Genomic DNA, 27,994 nt, shown 5'->3' with positions numbered 1-27,994 from the left:
TTTAAGGAAAAGTAAAAGTATTTATTTCCTTCATATATCAAAAAGGCTTAACAAAAGATGGGAATAAATCTTCAGGAGAGAGTAAGGCCTAAAATAATGAACAGAAGAGCAACAACACAAACTTCCCTGAGCTTCCTCTCTAACCAGAAACTGGAGGAAAAATATATATGTACAAAATAAAAAACACTCTCCCTACATTTCCCAGATAACCATAATCAAGTGAACAGAGCTAATAAGAAGTTATACAATACATTTTAATTACCAACAGAAAATGAAGTAAATGCCTGCTTTCACAATATCTTTTAGTTATCCACAGGTAAAGAGTCAACACTAAAATGATATAATATGTTCCAGGTCTCTCACAAGGATAAACTGGCAAGCCAACTAACTGTTGTTGACACACAGCAAATGAGCGTAGGTCATCACACACACTCAACCCACACTTTTTTATTCATTTTTTACATTTTGACAAAAATAGAATTAAAGACAATTATGACAAAAATCAGTCAAGGCAAATCAAACACAGACACAATATAATTTTATCAGAGAAAATACAAATAGAGAATATCAGAATCCTAAGCAAACAGAATATTAATATGCACTGCGAGTCAATCAACCAAAGGCTAGATTTAAGGCTTTACAGCAACTATCCCTGAGAGCCCAAATCTGCTCCTTATACAGTTCCTCTGCTTTAGTTCTGGCATCATATTTCTCCCGAATCCTGTATAATTACATTTCATACCATGTTGTTTTCTCTCTTTGAAGATCTGCCATCATCTTCTTCATTTGTTCTCTCTCACTCTTTTGTTGCTGAACTGAGCGGCTCTTGGACTAAAGATCTTCTTTATCAGATCTACTGTGTCCATCTCCTCTCCTGTAAATCTTCCCAAACTCAACACAATGATGAACACATGAGGTCCAGGTGACAACATGGAAATGCAGTTCAATATTTATTTTACTGCTTGATCATTCGTCAGTGTCGTGTCAAAGAGACCTGGAGTATCAACAACAGTTACTGGTCGACCATCAACTTCACCAACTCTCTTTCCACAAACTGTCGTGACTGAATCTAGTCTTAATTCACTGACAAACTCATCTCTTCCCAGAATACTGTTTCCTGTTGCACTCTTCCTATTTCCTGTCTTCCCGATCAGAGCAATCCTCAGACACTCCTGATCATCTTGTTCATCTTCAGCACCTGAAAATCACAGCGGTAGAAAGAAAACTTAGTGAAATGAAGCTCAGAACTTTAATATTGTTATGTTGGATTGTAGAAGTTGCAGCTGAATGCTAATTGATTATGAACTGAAAAAAAAAAAAAACACATCTTAAGTCACTTGCAATAATAATACTGGCTTAACCGACCGTCTGCTAGCTGTCTCGCGTCACCAAGGTCAGATAAATCCCATCACATAGAGCCTCTTTCACCTAGCTATCATCATATAGAGACTGTGTCTGTTCCCAGAATTAGGAAATACAAAAAACTCCTAAACCCATTCAAGGGTAAAAATGTAATTGATGTTCAACAAATAAAAGACAGATATAATACAAATGAGCAAATGATAAAGCTTGGGTTGCTGAATATTCGATCGCTTACTTCAAAAGCACTCATTGTTAATGATATGATTTCAGATAATAACCTAGATGTGCTGTGTTTGACAGAAACCTGGCTAAAACAAAACGATTACATTACTTTAAATGAGTCCACCCCACAAGACATCGCAGCAGAGCGAGGACATCTCAGATCATTATCTAGTCTCGTGTAAACTTCATTTAGCCAAGGCTGCAAAGCCGACTCCGTGTTAAAAATATGTTAGACCTATCACTTCTGCCACTAAAGATTGCTTTATCAATAATCTTCCTGATCAGTTTCATCATCTCAGCATCCCAGATAGCTTAGCAGAACTAGATATTGCGACAGAAACTTTTAACTCTCTCTTTTCTAGCACTTTAGACACAGTTGCTCTGTTGCGCTTAAAGAAGATTAAAGAAAATAGTCCAACGCCGTGGTACAACGAGCACACTCGGGCCCTTAAGAGAGCAGCCAGAGAGATGGAACTGGAAGAAAACAAAACTAGAGGTATTTCGCATTTCATGGAAGGAGAGCTCGATTGCATACAGAGAGGCTTTAACCCCCTGAGGTTGGCAATCGCACCAGCGCGATAGGCTCGTTTTTTTCCTTATCAGTGCAAAAAAAAAAAATCAAAATACTAATATTAATTTTTATTTTATATGCTTGTGTTACACATCAATCGATCCTGTTAAGGGTGTATTTTTTTTGTGTACACTCATAATAAAAACAAAGTGTTGTGCTTTTCGCCAAATAAAGAAAAATAAACACGAAGCGAGTTCTGCCTTCTCTCTGTCAGTGTAGTCCATTCTGAAACGCGTCCGAAAATGAACTGTAACCCAGCGAATACTTCTCACACAGACACGTGAGATATGTCTTTATGAAGCCGGTATTCTCTTCTTTTAAGTGAAGTAATTAATATAAAAAACAAATGTTTTCAACTCATGTAATCCGTTTGAAAGCAAGGAGAGGTGCCGTTTTTTCCTTCTGCCTCGTTATCTCTAATGAGCTGAGGCCGCCCCGCCCCCGGCGCTATTCACATGGTAAATAATTTAGGTGATCTGCTTCGCACCCGCCCCCCGATCAATGCCTTGAAAACACGAAATTTCATCAGATCAGATTCACTGATAGTTCATCGCGTTTAGAGAGGATGGCTCGTTTCTCCGGTAAAGACGCCCTTCAGATGATTCTGGATAGCGAGGAAGAATTCACCTTTTCCTCAGAGGAAGATTGTAACTCAGACGACGAACGGCAGCATTTTCAAGAGCGAATTGATCCCGCAGAGGATACAAGTTCAGAGTAAGTTGTTTACTGTTATATAATTCCTTTTCTGATAATATAGAACTTTATATATATCTAATTTCTGAATTTTCAGACTATATTTTCCCTAGGTTTGGTTAGCTTTTGACACCTTACAGGAACAATTGCCTTACAATATGAATTTTTTCACTTACAAGATTGATAATATCAGGAACAAAATTATAACTATGCAACCGTCTACTACAGTATTGCATCAGGGAGTGCATTGCAGTCTCCCTGAGGAAAAATTTTATTCATTTATTGCTAATTTACAATTATACATTTCTAAATTACGTCATATGCTCTCAATAAAAAATGCAGAAAAATTTGTTCATGCGTTCATGACCTCAAGGCTAGATTATTGTAATGCTCTACTGGGTGGTTGCCCTGCACGCTTAATAAACAAACTACAGCTGGTCCAAAATGCAGCAGCTCGAGTTCTTACCAGAACCAGGAAGTATGACCATATTAGCCCAGTTCTGTCAACACTGCACTGGCTCCCTATTAAACAATGGGCAATGCTCAGGGTGGGGCTGAAGGAGTGAGGGACGATGGGCTGAAGGAGTGAGGAACGCTGGGCAGTGCTTGGGGTGGGGCTGAAGGAGTGAGGGACGCTGGGCTGAAGGAGTGAGGAACACTGGGCTGAAGGAGTGAGGAACACTGGGCTGAAGGAGTGAGGAACACTGGGCTGAAGGAGTGAGGAACACTGGGCTGAAGGAGTGAGGAACACTGGGCTGAAGGAGTGAGGAACACTGGGCTGAAGGAGTGAGGAACACTGGGCTGAAGGAGTGAGGAACACTGGGCTGAAGGAGTGAGGAACACTGGGCTGAAGGAGTGAGGAACACTGGGCTGAAGGAGTCAGAAACGCTGGGCAGTGCTTGGGGTGGGGCTGAAGGAGTGAGGAACGCTGGGCTGAAGGAGTGAAAAATGCTGGGCAGTGCTCGGGGTGGGGCTGAAGGTGTGAGGGACGCTGGGCAATGTTCGGGGTGGGACTGAAGTAGTGAGGGACGCTGGACTGAAGGAGTGAGGAACGCTGGGCTGAAGGAGTGAGGAACGCTGGGCAGTGCTCGGGGTGGGGCTGAAGGAGTGAGGGACGCTGTGCTGAAGGAGTGAGGAACACTGGGCTGAAGGAGTGAGGAACACTGGGCTGAAGGAGTGAGAAACGCTGGGCAGTGCTCGGGGTGGGGCTGAAGGAGTGAGGGACGCTGGGCTGAAGGAGTGAGGAACGCTGGGCTGAAGGAGTGAGGAACGCTGGGCTGAAGGAGTGAGGAACGCTGGGCTGAAGGAGTGAGGAACGCTGGGCTGAAGGAGTGAGGAACGCTGGGCTGAAGGAGTGAGGAACGCTGGGCAGTGCTAGGGGTGGGGCTGAAGGAATGAGGGACGCTGTGCTGAAGGAGTGAGGAACGCTGGGCTGAAGGAGTGAGGAACGCTGGGCTGAAGGAGTGAGGAACGCTGGGCTGAAGGAGTGAGGAACGCTGGGCAGTGCTCGGGGTGGGGCTGAAGGAGTGAGGGACGCTGGGCTGAAAGAGTGAGGAACGCTGGGCTGAAGGAGTGAGAAACGCTGGGCAGTGCTCGGGGTGGGGCTGAAGGAGTGAGGGACGCTGTGCTGAAGGAGTGAGGAACACTGGGCTGAAGGAGTGAGGAACGCTGGGCTGAAGGTGTGAGGAACGCTGGGCTGAAGGAGTGAGGGACGCTGGGCTGAAGGAGTGAGGGACGCTGGGCTGAAGGAGTGAGGGACGCTGGGCTGAAGGAGTGAGGGACGCTGGGCTGAAGGAGTGAGGGACGCTGGGCTGAAGGAGTGAGGGACGCTGGGCTGAAGGAGTGAGGGACGCTGGGCTGAAGGAGTGAGGGACGCTGGGCTGAAGGAGTGAGGAACGCTCGGCTGAAGGAGTGAGGAACGCTGGGTAGTGCTCGGGGTGGGGCTGAAGGAGTGAGGAACGCTGGGCAGTGCTCGGGGTGGGGCTGAAGGAGTGAGGGACGCTGGGCTGAAGGAGTGAGGAACGCTGGGCAGTGCTCGGGGTGGGGCTGAAGGAGTGAGGGACGCTGGGCTGAAGGAGTGAGGAACGCTGGGCAGTGCTCGGGGTGGGGCGATACCTCCGTGATAATTAATGCGATACGGCTCAGCTTGTTGCAACTTGTCGGCTTGTCGGCTCAGCGCAACTATGGCTCTGTGTAGTAAATGCCGCTCCATCTGAAAGCAGGTGATGGCGATTTACTACTAATCAAGAAACAGCTTTACTGACGAGATGCACATAACAATGTCATGCGATATATCGCCCAGCCCTAAATAAAGGCCTTCTGAAGCGAGGCGATGAGTGTGTGTAAAGTAAACAAAGTAAAATTCTAGCTTCCGATAAACTGTTTGCGCTGCGCAGCTCAAATGAGTAGCGTGGTTTCATTCTGCTTTCGTTTGCCGTGTGATATTTCTCGTATGCGGCAGAAATGGCAGATCTCTGTTTTAAAAAAGGTCGCAAAATGTGACCATTTACCCGCAGTCTAGAGCACTGTATAGTGCTGTATTTCTGCTTTACATGAGCGCCACCTGCTATCAGAGAGCGAATTTGTGTTTTTTCTGCATTGATCTGATCTGACAAAACAGACATTCCTGTTGGTTGAACACAAGTTAATATATATAAATCAACAAAGTGTCCTGTGCTCACCACACACCGGCTATAGGTGGAGAGGAGAGATTTGGCTATAGGGTGATGTGTGGCTAACTTACACAGAAGACACTTTATTGCTCAGCACATGAAAATAAACTACTTACCGTGATCTCAGACTGTGTTTAAGTGGTTTCTCCACTGCATGGCTATTCATGTGTAGCTTTAGGTGACGTTTAATAGAGAAACTTTTCCCACACTGATCACAAGTGTGCGGCTTTTCTCCAGTGTGGATCCTCTCATGTGTTTTCAGATTTGACAACAGACTGAATCTCTTGTCACAGTGTGAACACTTGTAAGGTTGTTCTCCAGTGTGGATTATCTCATGTGATTTCAGAGCTGATGACTGACTGAATCTCTTGTAACAGTGAAAACACACGTAAGGTTGTTCTCCAGTGTGGATCATCTCATGTGTTTTCAGAGATGATGAGTGCCTGAATCTCTTGTCACAGTGTGAACACTTGTAAGGTTTCTCTCCAGTGTGGATCCTCTCATGTGTTTTCAGATGTACTGGCTGACTGAATCTCTTGTCACAGTGTGAACACTTGTAAGGTTTCTCTCTGCTGTGGAACATCTCATGTGTTTTCAGATGTCCTGATCGACTGAATCTCTTGTCACAGTGTGAACACTTAAACGGTTTCTCTCCAGTGTGGATCCTCATGTGAACATCAAGAGATGGTTTGTATTTGAAATTGTTTCCACATTGATGGCATACATGCGGCTTCTCTCCAGTGTGAACTCTCATGTGTAGCTTCAGGAGACTTTTAGTAGAGAAATTATTTCCACACTGATCACACGTGTGCGGCTTTTCTCCAGTGTGGATCCTCTCATGTGTTTTCTGATTTGATGACAGACTGAATCTCTTGTCACAGTGTGAACACTTGTGAGGTTTTTCTCCAGTGTGGATCATCTTATGTGTTTTCAGATGTGCTGATCGACTGAATCTCTTGTCACATTGATCACACTTAAACGGCTTCTCTCCAGTGTGAACTCTAATGTGTTTCTTCAGGTCACTTTTAATAGAGAAACTCTTTCCACACTCATCACACGTGTGCGGCTTCTCTCCAGTGTGGATCATCTCATGTCTTTTCAGAGGTTGCAACTGACTGAATCTCTTGTCACAGTGTGAACACTTGTAAGGTTGTTCTCCAGTGTGGATCCTCTCATGTGTTTTCAGAGATGATGAATGACTGAATCTCTTGTCACAGTGTGAACACTTGTAAGGTTGTTCTCCAGTGTGGATCCTCTCGTGTATTTTCAGATGTCCTGACAGATTGAATCTCTTGTCACAGTGTGAACATTTGTAAGGTTTTTCTCCAGTGTGGATCCTCTCATGTGTTTTCAGAGATGATGAGTGACTGAATCTCTTGTCACAGTGTGAACACTTGTAAGGTTTCTCTCCAGTGTGGATTATCTGGTGCAGTTTTAAACTGCCTGCTGTAGTAAAAGTCTTCTCACACTCAAAGCACATGTACTCTCTCACAACAGAGTGAATTTTCTGATGTTTATGTAAATACAGCAGAAGTGAAAAACTCTTTCCACACACAGAACATGAATGTGGCTTCTCCTTCATATGAACTGTCAGGTGTCTCTTCAGCTCTGATGCACTAAGAAATGTTTTGCTACATTGATCGCATGAGAACAGCTTCACTCCGGTGTGGATCCTCATGTGACGCACAAGATTTGATTTGCATGTGAAACTCTTCCCACACTGATCACATGTGAACGGCTTCTCTCCGGTGTGGATCCTCATGTGAATCTCAAGACTTTCTTTGCTTGTGAAACTCTTTCCACACTGAGAGCAAGTGAAAGATTTCTTGGCTCTTCTTTTCTTTAAAAATGTCTTTTTAGTCTTTGATCGACTCAAAGGTTTTCCTCCAGGATGGACATGATGTTCCTCCTCCGCTTCACTCAGTTCTTCACTCTCCTCCTCCACTTCACTCAGTTCTTCACTCTCCTCCTCCGCTTCACTCAGTTCTTCACTCTCCTCCTTCACTTCACTCAGTTCTTCACTCTCCTCCTTCACTTCACTCAGTTCTTCACTCTCCTCCTTCACTTCACTCAGTTCTTCACTCTTCTCCTTCACTTCACTCAGTTCTTCACTCTCCTTCACTTCACTCAGTTCTTCACTCTCCTCCTCCGCTTCACTCAGTTCTTCACTCTCCTCCTCCGCTTCACTCAGTTCTTCACTCTCCTCCTCCGCTTCACTCAGTTCTTCACTCTCCTCCTTCACTTCACTCAGTTCTTCACTCTCCTCCTTCACTTCACTCAGTTCTTCACTCTCCTCCTCCGCTTCACTCAGTTCTTCACTCTCCTCCTCCGCTTCACTCAGTTCTTCACTCTCCTCCTCCGCTTCACTCAGTTCTTCACTCTCCTCCTCCGCTTCACTCAGTTCTTCACTCTCCTCCTTCACTTCACTCAGTTCTTCACTCTCATCGCTCTCTTCCATCAGGCCTGACAAGGAAAAAAATTACATTTAATTTTCAGTACATCAAAATAATTCAAAGAGACATATAAAGTGAAAGGACATGAAAGTGAGCCCTGATGTAATGGTAGAAAGTAGACAACTGCTAAAATATTATGATAATTTGACCCTAACCTTGCCTTTTTATAAATTGATTATATGTCCTTGAAACTTTCCATGAATGAGGTAAATTATCTCATTAACATCAAAATATACAATACTGCCATATTTCGACACCAACTTTGAGAATTGTATTTTACTAAAAACGTTTTAATTATTGATGGCCGTTCACACTAGACTTTTCCTTGCACTGACTTCCATTCATGCGCCTGTGAAAGTGGGACACCAGAAACACAAGCTCAAGTGAATTACCCTGTGAGAAATGACAAACGTTTAGCATTCAAGTGGAGTGGATTGGTTTTAAATTTTAGAATTATTATTATTTGTTATATGTTGAACTTATGTTTGAAAAAAGCTGCCACAGAATGTGACGTCATTTTCACGGCCGTTGCAGTGTCTGTAGAAACTTCACACGCTCAAAGTGTAGAGAGGCCGCGGCTTTAATTAGCTTTAAATTAACTATTTTTATTAGCATTACCCGTGTCCTACATGTTTCACTCAACCCTGTTACTCCTGACATGATTTTACTCTTTTTAAAACAGATTATTTCTTAAAACTGTGACACTCAGGAAATTACATCATCTGGCCTCTTTCTGGAGCATGATGAGAAGACAAGAAGATAAGAAAATATTCTCAATCCATTGTCTCAGTTTTTACACAATCTGTAGCATTGACTATTTTCATCAACCCTGTTACCAAAGTTACTCTAAAGCCCTATTGGCTCGGGATAAGTATGACCTGGTGACCTCTAGTCATTTGTAATAATTGCGGAGGTTGTCCATGATCTTAATCCCGCGCGAATCGGCCATGTGTGTAATTGTAAATTTTTAAAGTAAAAATTCCCCCACAGTTGTGAATTGGCAGGGTCGTATATTATTGTTTTCAAGGTTTTTGTTTCCTGTGCGCTTTATGCATCTTTCGCGAAGAATAAAGGCTGCGTTGGGGTGTTTTGGGTGCTGGGTCATATAGATATACACCATACAACTATAACATTTGCAAGAAAGAGAATCTTCAGAAGAGCAACAAAAAGAATGATTAGATAGAGATGGATGTATATCAGCATGCGGTAAGGAGCATTCTTCTGTTTATGATATATCATACAGCTAGACCTTGAACGACAAGACATTTCCAAGCAATAGCCTATTGACATATCCGAGAGAAGTCAGTAAATTCAAGTAAAATCCGAGTCGAGAGTCGAGTCCGTTGGTTTTCAAATTCAGTCGAGTCCGAGTCAAGACCGAGTCTTTGAGGAAGCAAGTCCGAGTCGAGACCGAGTCTTTAGGAGTCGAGACCAAGACCATAAAACATGTCAGTTTTCATATTCATGATTTAATATCACCCCAGTTAATAATCAACAGTTAGGCCTACAGACTAAGCTAGATTGGGAATGGTTTAGAGGAGCAGTCTTAACGTCTTAATATGGACTATGCTTTAAAAGCTGCTAGATCTGCTTATTTTTCAACACTATTAGAAGAAAATAAACATAATCCTAGGTATTTATTTGAAACGGTGGCTAAACTAACGAAAAATAAAGCTTCAAGCACCGAAGTTTCCAAGCAACACAGCAGTAATGATTTTATGAATTTCTTCACTTATAAGATTGATAATATCAGGGACAAAATTAGGGGTCGACCGATTAATCGGTCGGACGATTAATCGGCCGATTTTTTGAATTTTTTAACATAATCGGCATCGGCCAATATCCAGTATATCAAGCCGATTATTAGGCGGGCGCATCTGTGGGCAGCCTAGTGTTGTTGTTGTTGTGGAACACGTGTTCGACGCACGCTGCGCCTAGAGTCATTCTCCAGCAGAGTGAGCAGACCTCATCCAGTGCCTAAGGAAGGAGCTAAGTTCCTTGGAGAAAACTCCTTTATATTTAATTAAAACCTTTTGATATGTTACTGCCAACTTCGAGAAAAAATATGAATAGGCGACATGACGTTCGGCTACTTTGGATATTGATAGCGTAGTTGAGGTTGCATTATCACAGCAGAAGGGTTGCTATCATGTCAAAATAAGTAAGCAAGAATTTTGCAATTTACAAACAGAGAATCTGATACTTTTATTTGTTCTGTTTTGTGTGTCTTATATTTGAGAGGGTTGTCACTCAATGCAGAGAAATAAGTAATAAAAAAGTGACCATAGGTTAGTGAAGGGCTGGCTTTGCTTTTCTAGCGTCGTCGCTAGGGTTGGGTTGCTACAGACAGACCCGGTGCTAATACGGCACTGGTGCCTTAACGACCGTTATTTACCGGACCGAATATCAATGCGGATTTCTGTGCTTCATTTCGGTGCTACTGTTATGCCTGTGCTTCTCTTGGATGCTCTGAAAACGGACGTTAGAAACGTGACGCTAGTCAGCTGTTAACTTTAGCATACTAGTAGCTGGATTAAACACGGTTAATATGTTGGCCAAACAGTGTAATGTGTGACTGTATTTCAATGTAGACTAGGGGTGGAACGGTACATGTATTCGTATTGAACCGAAACGGTACGGGCGTCACGGTTCGGTGTATAAATTTACACGGAGAATACATGGTATAAAAATAAATAAAACTCGCGTGCAAATTAATTCATGTAATGCGGAACTACTGTTAGATACGCGGGTTCTTTGGGGACACCTAATCTGTAGCCCCGCTTTAGCTCTGAAGCAGGTTGCGATCATAGACTGTAAAAAATAGGCTGCGATGTAAGATTGCATTGCTGGAATATGGTGTGTGGGAGAGGGAGAGGGAGACTCGGGAGAGGGAGAGAGGGGCGCGGGTGCGGGCGCGATCGAAAAGTCGCGTGTGTTTAAAGTCGCAAAGTGTTTACTTATATTTGTGTGTGTGTGTGTGTGTGTGTGTGTGTGTGTGTGTGTGTGTGTGTGTGTGTGTGTGTGTGTGTGTGTGTGTGTGTGTGTGTGTGTGAGAGAGGCGCGGATGCGATCGAACAGTGGAAACATAAAAACATACTCTGTCATTTTGTTTATAAAAGACATCATTCAAACTGCAAAGTGTTTAAGTTACTGATAATAAAAATTTTAAGGAAAACAAATATATTAGTCTGAAATGTAGCAAATAAATTTTCAATTCATTCAGGTACAATTACCAAACATATCTCAAGGTCACAACAAGTGCAGATTTGGTCAAGTGTTCAATAAATGTTTTTGTTGAGAAATCTTGTCGATCTTAAGTAATAATTTGTGTTATATTTTATCTTTCAAATAGAGGTTAAAAACAAGCACATAATCGGCCAAATATCGGCCAAAATAAATCGGCAGCATTAATCGGCCATCGGCCGACCCGGATTTCAAAAGATCGGCATCGGCATCGGCCTGAAAAAAACCATATCGGTCGACCTCTAGACAAAATTATAACTATGCAACCGTCTAGTACAGTATCGCATCAGGCAGTGCATTGTAGTCTCCCTGAGGAAAAATTTGATTCATTCGTTGCTATTCACCTTATTTTTAACGGAAATACGAACGCAGCCAGTTGACGGTATTTTGTGCGAGACTTCCGGTCAGGCACTTCCGCTCACTGGCGAGCGTTGTTCGTAACAACAAACTCATCGTTATGGCTTCGAGGAAGACCGGGATTGTTTGTGCAGTTAGAGGTTGTCATAATAACTGGCACAAAAGAAAGATTTACTTGGAGCAGGAGTGTTTTAATCATCGAATTATTGACATTTTAATAAGCAGGCGCCCTATACGACTGGCGACACACTGGCTGCGTGGCGTTTCTGTTGCGTGGTGTTTTCTATGTCTTTGCACACCAGAAACGTCTCTGACGAGGCGTTGCTGCTGCTAGGTGACATGATAAGCCTCATTGGTGATATATTCGACATATGGGGAGAGAGTTGTGGAAGGCACTTAATGTTAAACATAAATATATAGCAGCAAAGATAACGTCGGCAGTATTGACGGCAAAATAGGCTACAGAATATTTCGTTCTGTATTGACAGGTGCAATATTCCTATTCTTTTGCCTGGAAGCGCTTCCAAAACGCTTGCGTGTCGCGTGAAAAATAGGCGTCGATTCTATTTCTAGCATGCACGCGTTTTCCCTGAGACGCGCGTGTCACGCAGGCAGTGTGCAAGCTCTAAATTAACCTGTTAACATGGGAGCCGAAATAACGGACACGCCACGCAGCCCATTTGAAGAAACGACCGTATGTTTGTTCTTTTCATTTCGTGAACACAAGATCTACAGAAGACCACCCGATACCAGAAAAGTGGCTGGGCTATGAAGTCTGAATAAAAACTCCAAGGAGAAACAAAATCATTATAGTAACCCCTGTATAAAATCTAGTCATCATGGCATCATCATGGCATTTATTTTGTATGATTTATAATTATTTATAGCCATCTACTTATTGCTATCATGTGCTTTGGTTGCATTCTGATGACATTATTAATACATTTGACTAGTGTTGTCACGGTACCAAAATTTCAGTATTCGGTACCGATACCAGTGAAAATCCACGGTTCTCGGTACCAATTTCGGTACCAAAGCTTAATTTAGATTAAATTTACATAATTATATTAAAGTGTATATCACAAAGATGGAAACTGTAGTATTAAAAACACTTTACAATAAGATTCCATTTGTTAGATAACATTAGATAAAATTACCTAACAAAAAAAAAACAATATACTGTCGCAATTATTCTCCTTTAGGGGTTAATTTAAAAATACATTTTTAAAATCAAAAGTTAACATTATTTCTGTTAACATTATTTAATGCACAATGAATGAAGTGAACAAACATGACCAATCAAGTGTTTTGTATTAAATAACATTCACAAACGTTAATTAATGTTGTAAAAATATATTGTTCACTCAATGTGTTATGTTAGATAACGCATTAAGTGATGTTAATGAATGGTATCTTATTGTAGCATTACCAAACTATACAGGAGATAAAATATGTTTTATTTGACTTGACTATACTTTTATTTAATCCAAAACTGTATTCATATTTAACTTTAAAAGGGCTTTTTAAACCTGCTAAGAGTTATCCAGCCAAGAATAAGACTAGAACTGCTTTTCTGACGGACTGATATTAATGACGGCTTTTTATTTCTCATCTCCATAAATATATCTAGTAGTAAAGCTAATGCAAGGGCTAGAAATCAATTAATAGGCCTATGTCACACTTCCTCGTCGTCATGGAGAGCGCAGTTCGCACAAGCGTTTGTACTCCCGTGGCGTCTGTCGTTGCTATGCATCCGTGAACGCGCATGGAAAAGCGAGCGCGCCGCTTCTATTATGAGCGCGCTTGCCGCGCGCCATTTGAAATAACGTATCTGCACGCGCAAAAACATCAGCACCACATCAGCAGCAGCACCGCCGATCGCCATCAGCGCTTTTATGAAGAGGACGCAACTGCACGCGCTTCGGGCATGCACGCGCATCAAGTACCGGGTTTGAGAAAACCTGGTACCGTGACGTTTAAAAAAAAATGAGTACCGACTTGGTACCGAAGTACCGGGTCTTTTGACAACACTACATTTGACATGACAAAATAGCCTACCTCCATAGATATATTAACTTAGTCCAGCTCGACCGTGTTTAGGGCGGTGCTGAAGGCGCCGGCGAAGTTTTGGCAATCTGCCAGCTAGATGCATGAGTGTTTTCAACCAGGTCCAGTACCCGACCTGGGTGAGGCGGGGCTTTAGTTCTTTGTTGTATTCATCTGCTAAGGCATGTGTAACATTTTTCTGTCAACTCTGCATAATCCTTCGCAATCGATATCGTTAGTTAGCCCAGAGAAGCGAGTAAACGGAAGTGCCGCACAAAAACCGGAAACTGGACCCATATTTACTTCCGCGTTCGAAAATAAGGTGAATAGGAGAGGAAGAATTTACTAAACTCGTTAAATCATCTAAATCTACAACATGTATGTTAGACCCTATACCAACTAAGCTACTGAAAGAGATGCTTCCAGAGGTCCTAGATCCTCTTCTTAATATTATTAATTCATCTTTGTCTCTAGGATACGTACCAAAAAACTTTAAGCTGGCTATGATTAAACCGCTTGTTAAAAAAAATGCAACTTGATCCTACAGAATTAGTCAATTACAGGCCGATCTCGAATCTACCTTTTCTGTCAAAGATATTAGAAAAGGCAGTATCCTCACAACTGTGTTCCTTTCTTGAAAGAAATGATATCTGCGAGGATTTCCAGTCCGGATTTAGACCGTACCATAGTACTGAGACCGCTCTCGTTAGAGTCACAAATTATTTGCTCTTATCATTCGATCGTGGTTGTATCTCGCTATTAGTGTTACTCGATCTTAGTGCTGCATTTGACACCATTGACCACAATGTTCTTTTAAATAGACTAGAACAATATGTTGGCATTACGGGAAATGCACTAGCATGGTTTAAATCATACTTATCTGACCGTTATCAGTTTGTAGCAGTAAATGAAGAGATGTCTCATCGATCACAAGTTCAGTATGGCGTACCACAAGGCTCAGTACTAGGACCGCTGCTGTTCACTCTGTAGATGCTACCATTAGGAGATATCATTAGGAAACATGGCATTAGCTTTCACTGTTATGCTGACGATACTCAGCTCTATATTTCTTCAAAACCTAACGAAACTTATCAATTCACAAAATTAACGGAATGCATAGCTGATATAAAAAATTGGATGACTTGTAATTTCCTGCTTCTAAATTCTGAAAAAACAGAGTTTCTAATTATTGGACAAAAAACTTCCTCATGTAATAACCTAGAATACTGTCTAACACTTGATGGCTGCTCTGTTAAGTCTTCGTCGTCGGTTAGGAACCTGGGTGTGCTCTTTGATACCAATCTTTCATTTGAAAGTCACGTGTCTAGTATCTGTAAAACTGCATTTTTCCATCTTAAAAATATATCTTAATTACGGCATATGCTCTCATTGACAAATGCGGAACAATTAGTTAATGCGTTCATGACCTCAAGGCTAGATTATTGTAATGCTCTACTGGGTGGTTGCCCTGCACGCTTAATAAACAAACTACAGCTGGTCCAAAACGCAGCAGCTCGAGTTCTTACCAGAACCAGGAAGTATGACCATATTAGCCCAGTTCTGTCAACACTGCATTGGCTCCCTATTAAACATCGCATCAATTTTAAAATATTGCTGATTACTTACGAAGCACTAAATGGTTTAGCTCCGCAGTACTTGAGTGAGCTCTTAACGCATTATAGTCCGTCACGTCTATTGCGATCTCAAAATTCCGGCCAGTTGATAATACCTAGAATATCAAAATCGACTGTACTCGTTACATCATAAGAAGAATGGCATCTACGCTAATTTTAGTGTCTTTGTTTATCCCGAGGTCTTCCCGCAGCCTGCCGGATCCAGGCCGGATCCAGATCTGACGAAGGACCTTCGCCTGGACCCGATGACAACGCAGTGCTGAAGTGCCAACTAGTCTCTCCCTATGGAGGATCCCTTTCCCACTCTACAGATAAAGCGTTGTCGGGAAATTCGTTTCGAGTACCTACCCCGAAGTGACAAAATAAAATCACTGAGCATGCAACACAACTTCTCGTCCAGGCCCTGGTCATTTCTAGGCTTGATTACTGCAATGCTCTTCTGGCTGGACTTCCATCATGTGCAACCAAACCTCTACAGATGATCCAGAACGCTGCAGCTCGTCTTGTCTTCAACACGTCACTCCTCTGTTCATCTCTCTGCACTGGCTACCTCTCGCTGCTCGCATCAAGTTCAAGGCATTGACGCTTGCTTACAGATCTATCACAGGCTCAGCTCCCTCCTACTTTCACTCACTACTACGAGCCTACATCCCTACCAGAAGCCTACGCTCGGTCAACGAGCGACGTCTCGTGGTTCCATCACAGAGAGCCACACAATCACTTTCAGACAGCTGAAAACCCGGCTTATGCTACTCTGAATAATGCCTGAACTTCGTATCTTGAGCACTTCTTGCGTTGTTTTTGCCTCTTCATGATGACTCGCTTAATCTAGTCCTAATTTGTAAGTCGCTTTGGATAAAAGCATCTGCTAAATGACTAAATGTAAAAATGTAAATGTAAAATAAAAGTCTGTATCAAAAAAGGAAAGACCAGTACTTTGTTTAGGCTTGGTCTTGTAGGGAATTACAAACCTGCACACATATATTCAAATGCACATAACTATGGAACCCGTTCTTAATGCGCATGTGAACGCCATCAGCGTTTCTCACAGGTTTGCGTTTAAAGTCTGTGTAGAGAGAATGGTGTCGTCTTAGCGGCCCCTAATTTAATAACAAATGATCGTTGCGACGGAAGCAAATCAATCAAAACTAACTTTAGCTGGAAAATAACTTTTTTAAAGAACCGCTATAAAGCCAAAACAATCTCTGTTACCATAAATTATACGTTTATCTCTGTAAAGCTGCTTTGAAACAATCTACATTGTTAAAAGCGTTATATAAATGAAGAAGACTTGACTTGACTTCAGATGAATCTCTGTAACTATGAATAACTTGTATGATATTTGACAAATACTACTTTATCAGTAACTTGGTGTTTACTGACCATCCCTAAAAAAAAAAAAAATAAAAAAAAAAAAAGAGTAAACTATGTTGAATATGACTACAATTCTGGTAACTTTGTTGCAAATTGGGAACCAGGTATAAAATAAATGTAAAATAAAAACTGTTAAAATAGTATTTAGCTTGATCTGATGTTGACAATCAATATAAAAGTGTCTCAAACCTCCCTCTACTGGCCATTTGTTGAAAATCTGTAACCATTTCATAGTCTAACTGTTTATCTAAATGTGATGAAGTGCTTGAATGTTTCTGACATGAATGTTCTTCAGCATCATGAATGAATGAGGAATAAACACCAACCTCTTTGTTCTTCAGGATCTTCAGTGTGTTTCATTCTGCAGGGTTCTGGATCACTCATGTTCTCTCTGTCCTCTTTAATAAACTCAGTCTTGGCAGATTTCAGCTCTTCCTGATGCTCTGATGCTCGTCTTCACTCGTAGCTGATGGGAATTTACAGCATTTATTGGAGAATTACTGTGGGAGGAGCTTCACTGATGATCTATTGCAACATGGGAGGAGCTTCACTGATGATGTATTCCAGTGTGGGAGGAGCCAATCTGCCAAAATCAAAAATATCAATTACTGAGTGAGTTTGTTTTTATAATAAATTACACTAAGCATTTATGTATGTCTGTCTGTCTGTCTGTCTATCTGTCTGTCTGTCTGTCTGTCTATCTATTCATCGTACAGTAACTGATCTCAATTAATTAATTATTTTTATTGCTAACCCATAACATTATTCTGCTCCTTCATTAAAGGTGCATTGCGCAACATTTCATGTTAAAAATACCCGTTTTTCTAACCCATACATGCTTAAACAATTGCCTGATGGGCTGAATGAGCCCTTCTCTGATCACTGCGATTGCCTCTATAATACTGTAGATCAATAAAACAGGCTAAACCCCCGCAAATCTCTGCCTGTTTGGCTTTTACGGTAACGTCATAGTGCCATTTGATTGTTTATTACCTTGAGACATTTGAGTGTACTTTGTTGACCAACTGTGTATGGTATGATTATTATTTTGAGCTTGAACTTGTATTGTTCATGAACGTGTTTCCATATTAATACAATTATAAGTGGATACAGTAAACACATAACACAGTTCAACATGGAGATAGATGTAAACAAAAACCGAAGTTTTATACTACCCCCGTTTTCCCCCCACACATAAGTGTGTAATTTACTCAAATGCCTTTCACATATTTAAAACGACTTGCAGATTTATAACTATATTACCTCTGAAGACATTATGACTGTAAACAAAAGATTTGAGCAGCTGATGCTCCTTTGGTTATGAACAGCTGGTGCTCGTGCAAGCGTGCACACCTCTGGTTGCAGTTTCGCTTGTCGCCAGAGGGGGCATAGTTCTGCAAAAACTCAGAGACTTGCGCAATGCACCTTTAACATACAGGTATCTAGAAATATAGAAAATAATTTAAATAATTTAAATTCTTCCAAATATAAATAGTGGTAAGAAAAACAGCTAAAAACAAACACAATAATAAATGTATAGTAGCCAACAAATCCCCTCAGTCTGCTGACACCAATGAAATGAGCTTTAAGTGACAATTTAGAGGAGATCTGAAGACATCAGCATAATAAATGAGGTGAAAACAGGAACTATTGTCATGAAATAAAGAGTGTTTTCAGCAGATCTGTTAATATTGATGAGCCTCAGACTATCAACACTCATTCAACAGGCCATTCAGGATCATCAGCAGATCATCTCACTTTATTCTGAGTGTTTGCTGTTAGAAACACATTATTTGAGTCAGGATAGATGACAAAAGCCTGTAAAACTGCTCTACTGAAAGACAATACTGTTATTTCTCACAATATGACATGGATAAAACCTCAATAACACAAACACAATCACTAATGACACTCATCGTCATCAACCACTACAGAGAAATAATTACAGCAGCATAATATCCAAATTAATCTAAATATAGCGAGTTTGATCTTACAATAACTACATTAATCACTATAAAGTAGATCATTAAAATAACATTTTATATGCGCAGAAACTGAAAATTATCATAAAAGTTTTAAAAATAGAGTCATTCTACGAAACGGGTGCCATTTGGGTCTGCAGCGTTTGAGGAGATGCATAAGGCACAAGAATGTCCCAAAATGTGTTTACAAAGCTTAAAGTTATTCATCCAAGTGTTCTTGTTGACATGATATATGATAAAAAATACTATTTTTAAAGAATTACATACTATGTTTAATAATATTTCCTTAGTACATAGCCAATTTCACATGTCCGTGTTGTGACCAACATGACATTTGCATCTAAGATATTTAGTACGATTTTTTTTTTTACTTTATATTTTCTAAAGTTATGTATTTTTAAAAAATTATATGTGTTTCCCTTTTCACATAAGATATATTTTATTCAAAATAAACCTTAATTTTTGTAAATATTTAGTTATTTGTCTCTCAGTTTCACTTGCCACCCCGTCACACTAACTTTTGTTGTATCTATAAATAATGTACTGTAGCTTTAAATGACATCACAAAGCAGAAGTGACATCATTGGAGCCAAAAGCAGCCAAGTACTGGCATTCCTCTACATTCTTTATTTGTTGATTTGTCATGTTCGGCAGGTTAAAGTAATCATCATGCTAAATAGAGAGCAAAAGCAATGATATTTCAGAAAGCATGTGTGTATGCTGTGAGGAGCTGGACCACATGGGAGATCTGTGGCCATTTTGGGCTGAAACTGCCCACCCTGTCACATGTGTTATTGTGAGGTGGTGGTAAGAGATGTGCGGGGCGGGTTTTTTTCTGTAATGTTTTTTTTTTTTTTTTCAAATCATTTGTTTTCTGTTAACTAAACCCTGTTTTGTTCATTCACTCACTCACTTATTACTCACTATCTTTCACTCACCAAACAGAAATGATTTGCATGTGATCCATTAAATCTCCAATTTTAATGTTTCCCTCCCCCAGTTTTATAAAGTTTAAAACAAGCATGTCATATAGAAAAACAGTCAACCATCGGTCACCACCCCGTCACGGGGTCCTTTTGTTAACAATGTATGTAAAAGAAATGAAATTTTACACAAATTAATGTTGAATGATGTTCTTGTTGTGTGAACTAATCAAATAAATTAAATTTTATTTGTATTTTTTAAGTGTATTTGTTTTTTTCAGTACAAACAATGAGGCCATTGAAATGTTGAATTAACTAAGACATTCATGCTTACCCTCCAGCAGAATCTTTCGTTGTCCTTGGTCTTGCAAGATATACTATAACGCTCTGTCTATTACATATAGAACTGTCTTTGTAAGCTGAAGTAAAACTGAACAGTGTTTGTCTTTATAGAATACAAATTTATTTGAACAAAAGATAAAAATACTACAGTGATTAATATTTGTAGCAAATCATCAAGAGGTTACAGGTTATAATGCTTCAGCGTATCAGGGCCGTCCTGTATGAGTGGAGAATCACACAGGCTATTTACCTTAAAGCAGTTCCAGCAATAGATGTAAAGAATAACTTGTCCTAATCCGAGCTAATCAAGTTAAGATAATAATACAGCAGAGCAATATCAGCAATTTAAAGTTAATAAACTGAACTGAAGGAGAGCTGGTTTCTCCGCAGGGATGCACACGACATCGAAATCAAAAATGCAACAACTAACAAGTCAAAAAAAAGCAGTCATATTTATACAGAACAGGGTTACACTGTTCCTGTGCAGTTTCTTGGGTTTTTTCCAGAGGAACTAAATCATGTGACCTCAAACTTCTGCTTCTGGTGTCGACATTGTTCCCCATATATGGGCATTCTTCCGCCTGTGTAAGTGTGTGTGTGAGTATCTAGAAGTGTATTTGTAGGTTCATAATATCTTTCAAAACTCAAATAATTCCCTGCATACTCTACTGGCACACACACGTGTCGTCCGTGACGGGGTGGCACAAGAAAGACTCCCTTGCCTGAATAAAAAGGATAATATTATTAAGCCTGAGGTGTAAAATGTGTTTTTGTCTTTAAAGTTGCAAGTAAAAAAAAAAAAAAAAAGTTTGTTCTTAATGAAAATTGCAAAGTGGAAATGGCACCGTTGCATAGAATGACTCATAAATAAAAAAGCACTATTGTTCCAAGAGTAAAACGCTATTCATATTTATTAGTAGCCTATTGATTTAATGTCTCACGTGGCTCGTCATGTAGAGCATTTAGCAGAATCTGTTCCAGTATGGTCAGGAATATACCCTGACCCAGTATGACACTTGAGATCGATTCACATTCATTCCCTTCACAGATCTCAAACTTTGACTTGACTTGACAATCACACAAACGAACTCAACATCGCTCAGGTCTGAATGAACTCAACATGTTCTCCTCATGCTCGCTGCTGCTGCACTACATGTTTATTTCAGAAAGAAGACGCCAGAAAAGACGCACAAGTATCGCTGTGATCGATGAAAACACTACAGAACTGAGCCTGTCGCTTAATCAAACTGTATAAAGTGTGTGTGATGGTTGTGTGAGAAATACCGTGAACTGCTCTCCTCACCTCAGAAGACTCGACGCTGAAACTCAATGAGGGAAGAAGAGCCTAGTGTTTCCATACGTCCCCTTCTCCAGGACATGTCCTCTTTTTGCGTCCGGGATTCAGCTTTTGCTTTCTCCAGTGCTAGTGATGTTACATCTGACACTGAAGCTTCAAAGCGCGCGTCGAGTACGCAGCGCAGTCTCTCATGAAGCGGAGCGCGCACTGTGTTCAGAGAAGCACGTGATCGACGGAGACCGAAGCCTCACTAGGCTTGTTTGAGATGCGCCTCTCCTGAAATGTAGAGATGTGTGCGAGAGGAGGCGCTGCAGTGAGGAGAGGAGGAGTGAAAAAAGTGCAGGCAAGACGGATGTCGCGGGATTCACGCTCGTGCACGGTGTTGGTAATAAACTGGATGTAATTGAATGCTGTTGCTTTTATATTAAAATAAATATAATGAACAAGTCACCCAAAGTAGGGTGAATAGTGGTAAAGTGGGACCATGGGTAAAGTGGGACAGTTAAGCTTTTTAATTTCTATCTTTACGTGTAAATTATTCCATTACTAAAAATCAACACTGAGCTCATCATAAGCAAGTATGTGATAAAAAAAAAATAGATTCTGTGGCTATGACATCACTTCCGGGGGTGTGGCACACCATATTCAACAACCTTACAGTGAATCGTGATGTAAAGTAAAATGACATAGCATTCTGAGGTGAATAATGTTAAGATTATAAAAATTAAAACACTCATGGATCATTTGTAATTGTTATATATTTTGTTATAGGATGTAATGGTGAATCAGAATTTGTAAAAATCACATTCATATGAATCTTTTTTTGTTGTTTTTTATGTGATTTTGACACTGTCCCAGTTTGCCAATAGCGTATTGTTAAACTGGGACAGGGTATTACTGGCAAACTGGGACAGCCATTTAAGTCATTCTAATGGGGGAATTGAGTTCCCTTTTTGTATGCCCCTCATACATTTAGTTATAGCTAGCTAGATATTTTAACAAAAATTGTAAACTGATTTTAAAAACCAATGCCAATTCCAAAAAAAAAGAAAAAGAAAGATGAATGATACAAGCTTGGATGGCTGGGACATTTGCAATATTTGCAAAAAACTTTTCAACAATAAGAAATGAAACTTAGCCTGTGTGGAATAAAATTAGCCTATAAGAAGAAATGTTTAAGAAGATTTCTATTTTTTAAATTTATATGAAATAAACTAAACCCAATACAAAATATTGTGGACAGGCGAGGGAGGGAGGGAGGGGTGGAAAGAAACTGCACCCCTCCTTAAAAAAAGTGATTTTTATTATTGTTGTTGTTGTTGTATATATTGTTATTGTGTATTTAATTCATTGGGTCTACATTTGAATAACAATTTAATGTGTTTGAAGTGTCCCAGTTTGCCAATAAAGGTGTCCCAGTTTGACAGTAGCACCTGGAAAAATGTGGTTTGGGGTCCATGTGTGTTTGAGTAAGAGTCATCCATCCTGTGTTTAATGTTTCTTTATTTTTTATTCAGTATAGTAGAGTAGAGCTCTTAAGCTATTTAGAATTGTATCATATGAGGGGCTAAGACATTTGGATCATAATAAAACATTATGCAGAAGGTAAATTATCAGAAAGTGTCCCACTTTACCACTATTCACCCTACTTGTTATTTAATTACATAGGGGAGAGCGGGGCACAAAGTAACGCTTTTTGACTTTCTCACTTTGTGTAAATCTACTTATGGTTCAGAGTATTTATTTTTTCCCATATGTCTAGTACAATTATGTGGTTTTGTTTTATTAATACAGTATATAGCCTACTTTTTTTCTGGATATATACCCCGAAAGAATGGAAGTGAAATGTGACAACATGCCCCATAGGTGCCTAAGGTGGGGTACATTGTAACATGTGAGGGGCACATTGTAACATGACCATATGACAGCTTAAAATGTTATCTGATCTAATAAAAAAAATATATTCAAGACAATCTAAAATATTTTCTAAATAAAATACAATTAAAAAACTTTTTCATATAAAATAATGACAATTTTTAATAATTAAATACTAATTTTTGAGTTTTGACTACGAAACACAGGAAAACACAGCTATACAACATAGTTCAAAACAAATAAATAATTAGTAATTTCTGAACATTGACTCTCAGTCTTTATTCACCTTTTTCTCAATAAAATTAATAAAAGTATAGAATATAATAGCATATTTCTAATAGGGGCTCATTGTAAGGCAGTGTGACAACATGCCCCGCCTGCACAACTGGGGTTTAAACCCGGCTAGTGTCTTCTGCTAGTTAGCAAAGCAAATCTCAACTGTTAAAGAACATATTGGAGATTAAAATAATATCAGATTTGTCTAATTTTAAATAAACACAAAAAAATAGAGATGAAAAATTAACTTAAGAAATGTACTTTTGCTATGGTTTAATAAATGTCTATGGATATCTTCCAAAAAAAAAAAAAAAAATGTTGGCGTAATTTTTTTTCTATATAGTGTTGATATGGCAACTAGTAAATACACCAAGTTTCGTCATCCTAGCATGTGCGGAAGTATTTAAAACAAGTGTGTTACAACTAGCTCCGCGTTACGTTGTGCCCCGCGCTCCCCTAACCCAAAGACGTCTTTATCAATCATTTTTACTTTAATTACATACATGTTTTATATATATATATATTTTATATATATATATATATATATATATATATATATATATATATATATATATATATATATATATATATGACAACAATCAAATAACCCATAGAGATCACACTGTCAGAGAGTTTGGGAATACTCACACATAATTTAAACTCGGGATTTTACACAAATGATGATAATTCACTGCATTTCAGACACAGTTCCGAAAGTGTGTTTGATTTTATTTTAAAGCAAAACCACGCATGGCATATAAGACAATAATAGGCTACCAAATAACACAAGCCCTGGCCATGTGGGGTTTTCTTGTTGCGTACAATGGGAATTAAAAACCCTGCAGTGCTGAAAAGTGAAAAAGAAATTATGCTAAAACAGATATTATTATGTCGATCTATAGCAAATATTATTATGTATGTGGTCAAGAGCGTATTTCAGTAACACATATTCATATCACTTCTCTGCTGGGTATTTTAAGTCATTATTGAAGTAGGCTACTGTTAAACTGTGCAGATTTACAGCAGGGTTTAATAGTTCGGCTACAGCTATATGCGAGTGTTAATATTTGAAACTATTTTTGTCCCGTACACACAGATTATAACATGAACACACAATGCGGGGGTGGATAAATAAATCATTTGATTTTTAATACCTGATGCCGTACAGTCACAGATAGTCGTACGCCTGCATGTTACCCAGCTGACACTTAGCCTATTAGAAAACACCTTTAAAAGCTATAACATACAGAACCAGTATAGGCCCTGGCCCTCATGTTTTATTAACAGGTAAACAACAAGGGAACATGAGTTTGCCATTAAACCTTTTATTTGCACTTTGTGCCAAAAAAATGCAAGCATTGGAGAACAAATCTCGTTAAAAAAATCAACAACAAAAAACGGCGTGCTTTAAAATGTAAAATCAGCTGCAACAGGTTTGTCCGATGTCTTCATGTAATACAGTGGATTATCATCATTTGCGCAAAATCCCTCTATTAGCCTGAAGTACACTGAGGTGCTGTCACCAAGCGTTAAACAATAACTTAATCTATTCTGTGTGTTAAGTAGGTACACAGGTATAGTAACTACAATAAACATTAGCCAATAGATCTTAACTAAAATTACCATGGTAAACCGATAATAAGATACGATTAGAGTTAGCATTTAATATTTCTTTAATACGGCCAAATCATTCATGAACTCATACATAAAGGAATGCGCATGCTCAGGCTTGAATCGTCTAGGCCAATGAGATTGCTGTATAATAAACCAATTAAATTATGGGTGGGCGGAGCAACACGTGTCGCCCCGCCCCCTCGTCCAGACCGCACTCTGGGGTACTACGGTTCATGTCTTTCTGGAGTCGCGCAACTAAAAGATCGTCCATAGATATTTCAATTTTGTCAGTTACCTTTGAAACATGTAAATCATTTAGAAGAGGCTCCAATTTGAGGGATTTATCAGAAGATTTCATATTAAAATCCAGTAACATAACAGTGTACACACCTCCAGTCCAAAGATCTGCTTTCCACATCGGTAGAAGAGGACATGAATCTGCGGACAAACACTCACTCGGGCAAGTTAACGACAGATTCACTTAGTAAAGTGTTGTATGTGACTAGTCTGGTGGGTTTGGCACAGGGTTAATTAATAGTTACTGGGTAATACTGGGTGCTCAAATCCAGGTGCTGTCAATCAAGAAACAAGATAAAATGATATGATTTAATATCACCAACACATGAATACTAAAATGAAAAGCAGTTAATATTCAGATTCTGTCTACTGGTTATGCAAATTATAAATTGTACAAATACTAACCAAACCACAACCTGTGCTAACCAACCCAAACACGTCAAGCATCACACAACATACTCTGTGACTTTTTGCATTTCTCAAAAAGTCTTTTGAGTTAACAATCACTATACTTACAATCATGGACTCCTAGGAAAGTGTGCCTGACTCCGGTATAGCTCCTCCGTTGTGGGAATGTGAATCAGGTGATCTCTTGTGTGTAGACCTCTGGCAGGGGGATGAACTCACTCTCTTCCAGTGAACAAACGTCCAACCCACTGACTCTTATCCTGGCTCATTGTTCGAAGAAGAATATTGGTCTTTCTTCCAGTAATGTTGAGTTTCCTCATAAGATCCTCTGTGCAGAAGCGTGCTTCCTTTTGAACTTTAACCCTGTACTGGTACAATCGACAACAAGCACTCTGTGTAAATCTGCATGCTTCTGCCTCCAGCTGGGAATCTGTAGATGTGGTGTGTGGAGAGTTCACGTGCACACTGGAAGCAAAACTGCCTTTGGGTTTGGGGTTCACTGGCACTTTGGGCTTTCCTCCACTTGGGCTTGAGTCTTGGATATCACCAAATATTGGGTCTGACACAATGTTAGCTTGTTTTTCTTATGATTTTTACTTGATTGATTTTCTTATTTTCAAACAAAACAAGACATTATTTAAACAATCATGTACTTGACACATAACCAAACCACTAAATCGTGTTCATAAACCAAAACAGTTAATCAATAAATTGTAACAATATAAGTGAATACATAAATAAATAAATATATAAATTACATTTTTAATAAATGATTAAATGTTTTTGATTAATGAAATTTGAAGAAATAAAACAAAATATAATATGCTTATATAAAATAATAAAAATGAAGGAAGATCCGCACACGAATATCGGCCAAAAAGCTCACGAGATGTATTTACAGAGGCCACAAATAAAGTGCTGAAGTGCAAAACGTTTTCAGGATCAACCCTTCATCAGTGCAATGTGTTACCAAGCTCAACACCTGCAATCATTTACATACTCATTACCGTAATACATGTAACATGTAATCACAAACTGATTTTATCCCATATCAAGAAACATTTTTACATCAACTACATGATTATACATGAATATCACAAAAATCCTCCTTTCCAAAACCAATCTTTGGTAACATTTAGAAAAAAGGATTAAATTTATCAACATAAACATACATATACTCGTTGATTATCACACACGATCATCCTTATACATCACATGCTAAGACATGGGGATGCATACAAAAACATTTATGGAAAATATTCATAAAAACAATTGAGAGTATTTTCCTCATTCATACCCAAAGGATATAAACATTTTACATTCCCTCTACAAAAGTCTCCGCTCCAGATTACCACCCCTGCGTAATTGTGTTATCTGTTCTATGACAACGAAATTTAAATCCGAGATTGAATGGGACATCTCGTTAAAATGACGCGCGACAGGATATTTTCGGTCTTTTCTTCTGATAGTGCTCATATGTTCAATGATGCGAGTCTTAATTTTTACCTACATATTGTTTGTCACATGGACAAGATATACATTGGTGGAGGCACATTTGACAAATTGTTTAATCTTATATGTACGATTCGTTATGCACTGTAAACCCTAACGCTCAAAATAATGAATTGGTTTGAGTAGGACAAACTTAAATTAAACTAATTAGTTAAGTCAAATTAACTTTTAGGAGTATTTAGCACTTTCATTTTCTTTCAAGTTCACAGAACTGATACATTTCAAGTAAACTGAACTGTTTCATTATTTCGAGTTTTATGCAATTATCTATTTTAATTTAGATGAACTTAAGTTTAACTGAAACGACTGGGATGTCTATTTCCCAGCATTCTTTGCCGATGGCACTCGAATGTTTGTACATTAATAATGATGTACAATATATATATTTATATATTATTTTATCAAAAAATCACCAGTGTTTTTCAGATATGAGGGAAGATGTTCAACCAAAGGTCTTAAAATACGACCTACATACTGTACTGTGATATAGGTTCCAGTAGACTATCATCGGAAGCTACCATAGGGCGCCCCAGGGGTTTATTTACAGATCTATGTACCTTAGGTAGAGCATTCATGACAGGCGACGCAGGAAAAAACATTAGTCAGGAATTTTTTGATCCCTCTTGATGTGATTCAAGTAAAACCATGTCAACCTCCATCTTAAACTGATTGGTAGGATCATTATCTAAGTTCATGTAATATGTAGCATCAGATAATTGAGATGTCACTTCAGAAATATAATCCAATTTATTCCTCAGGACTAGACCACCACCTTTATCAGCTGGCTTCCAAACCACATTAGATTTCTTAGATAATTCAGTTAAAGTCCTGAGAATGTCTA

General features: G+C 39.3%; 1 protein-coding gene across 5 annotated transcripts; it reads right to left on the bottom strand.

Moving 5' to 3' along the window:
* Nucleotides 1-8: 8 nt before the first annotated feature.
* Nucleotides 9-20,326, bottom strand: LOC309479718 (uncharacterized protein). Of its 5 annotated transcripts, none has more exons than XM_082143914.1 (4): nucleotides 19,867-20,326; nucleotides 16,954-17,210; nucleotides 5,637-7,833; nucleotides 9-1,198 (listed from the first exon to the last, which is right to left on the bottom strand). In XM_082143914.1, the coding sequence occupies exons 2-4, from the start codon at nucleotides 17,009-17,011 to the stop codon at nucleotides 1,192-1,194; spliced, it is 2,262 nt and encodes a 753-aa protein (XP_082000040.1). In that variant the 5' UTR covers nucleotides 17,012-17,210; nucleotides 19,867-20,326; the 3' UTR covers nucleotides 9-1,191. The 5 variants fall into 5 exon arrangements, with proteins under 5 accessions (XP_082000040.1, XP_082000039.1, XP_082000041.1 ...); XM_082143913.1 differs by having other exon boundaries at nucleotides 5,637-7,983; nucleotides 19,867-20,325; XM_082143915.1 differs by having other exon boundaries at nucleotides 5,637-7,626; nucleotides 19,867-20,324.
* Between the last annotated feature and the right edge of the window lie 7,668 nt (nucleotides 20,327-27,994).

This window comes from Leuciscus leuciscus, assembly GCF_965113295.1.
Source record: "Leuciscus leuciscus genome assembly, chromosome: 1".
NCBI lineage: Eukaryota > Metazoa > Chordata > Actinopteri > Cypriniformes > Leuciscidae > Leuciscus > Leuciscus leuciscus.
The sequence above is the reverse complement of the archived record's forward strand: the minus strand, read 5'-3'. Positions and strand labels throughout refer to the sequence as shown.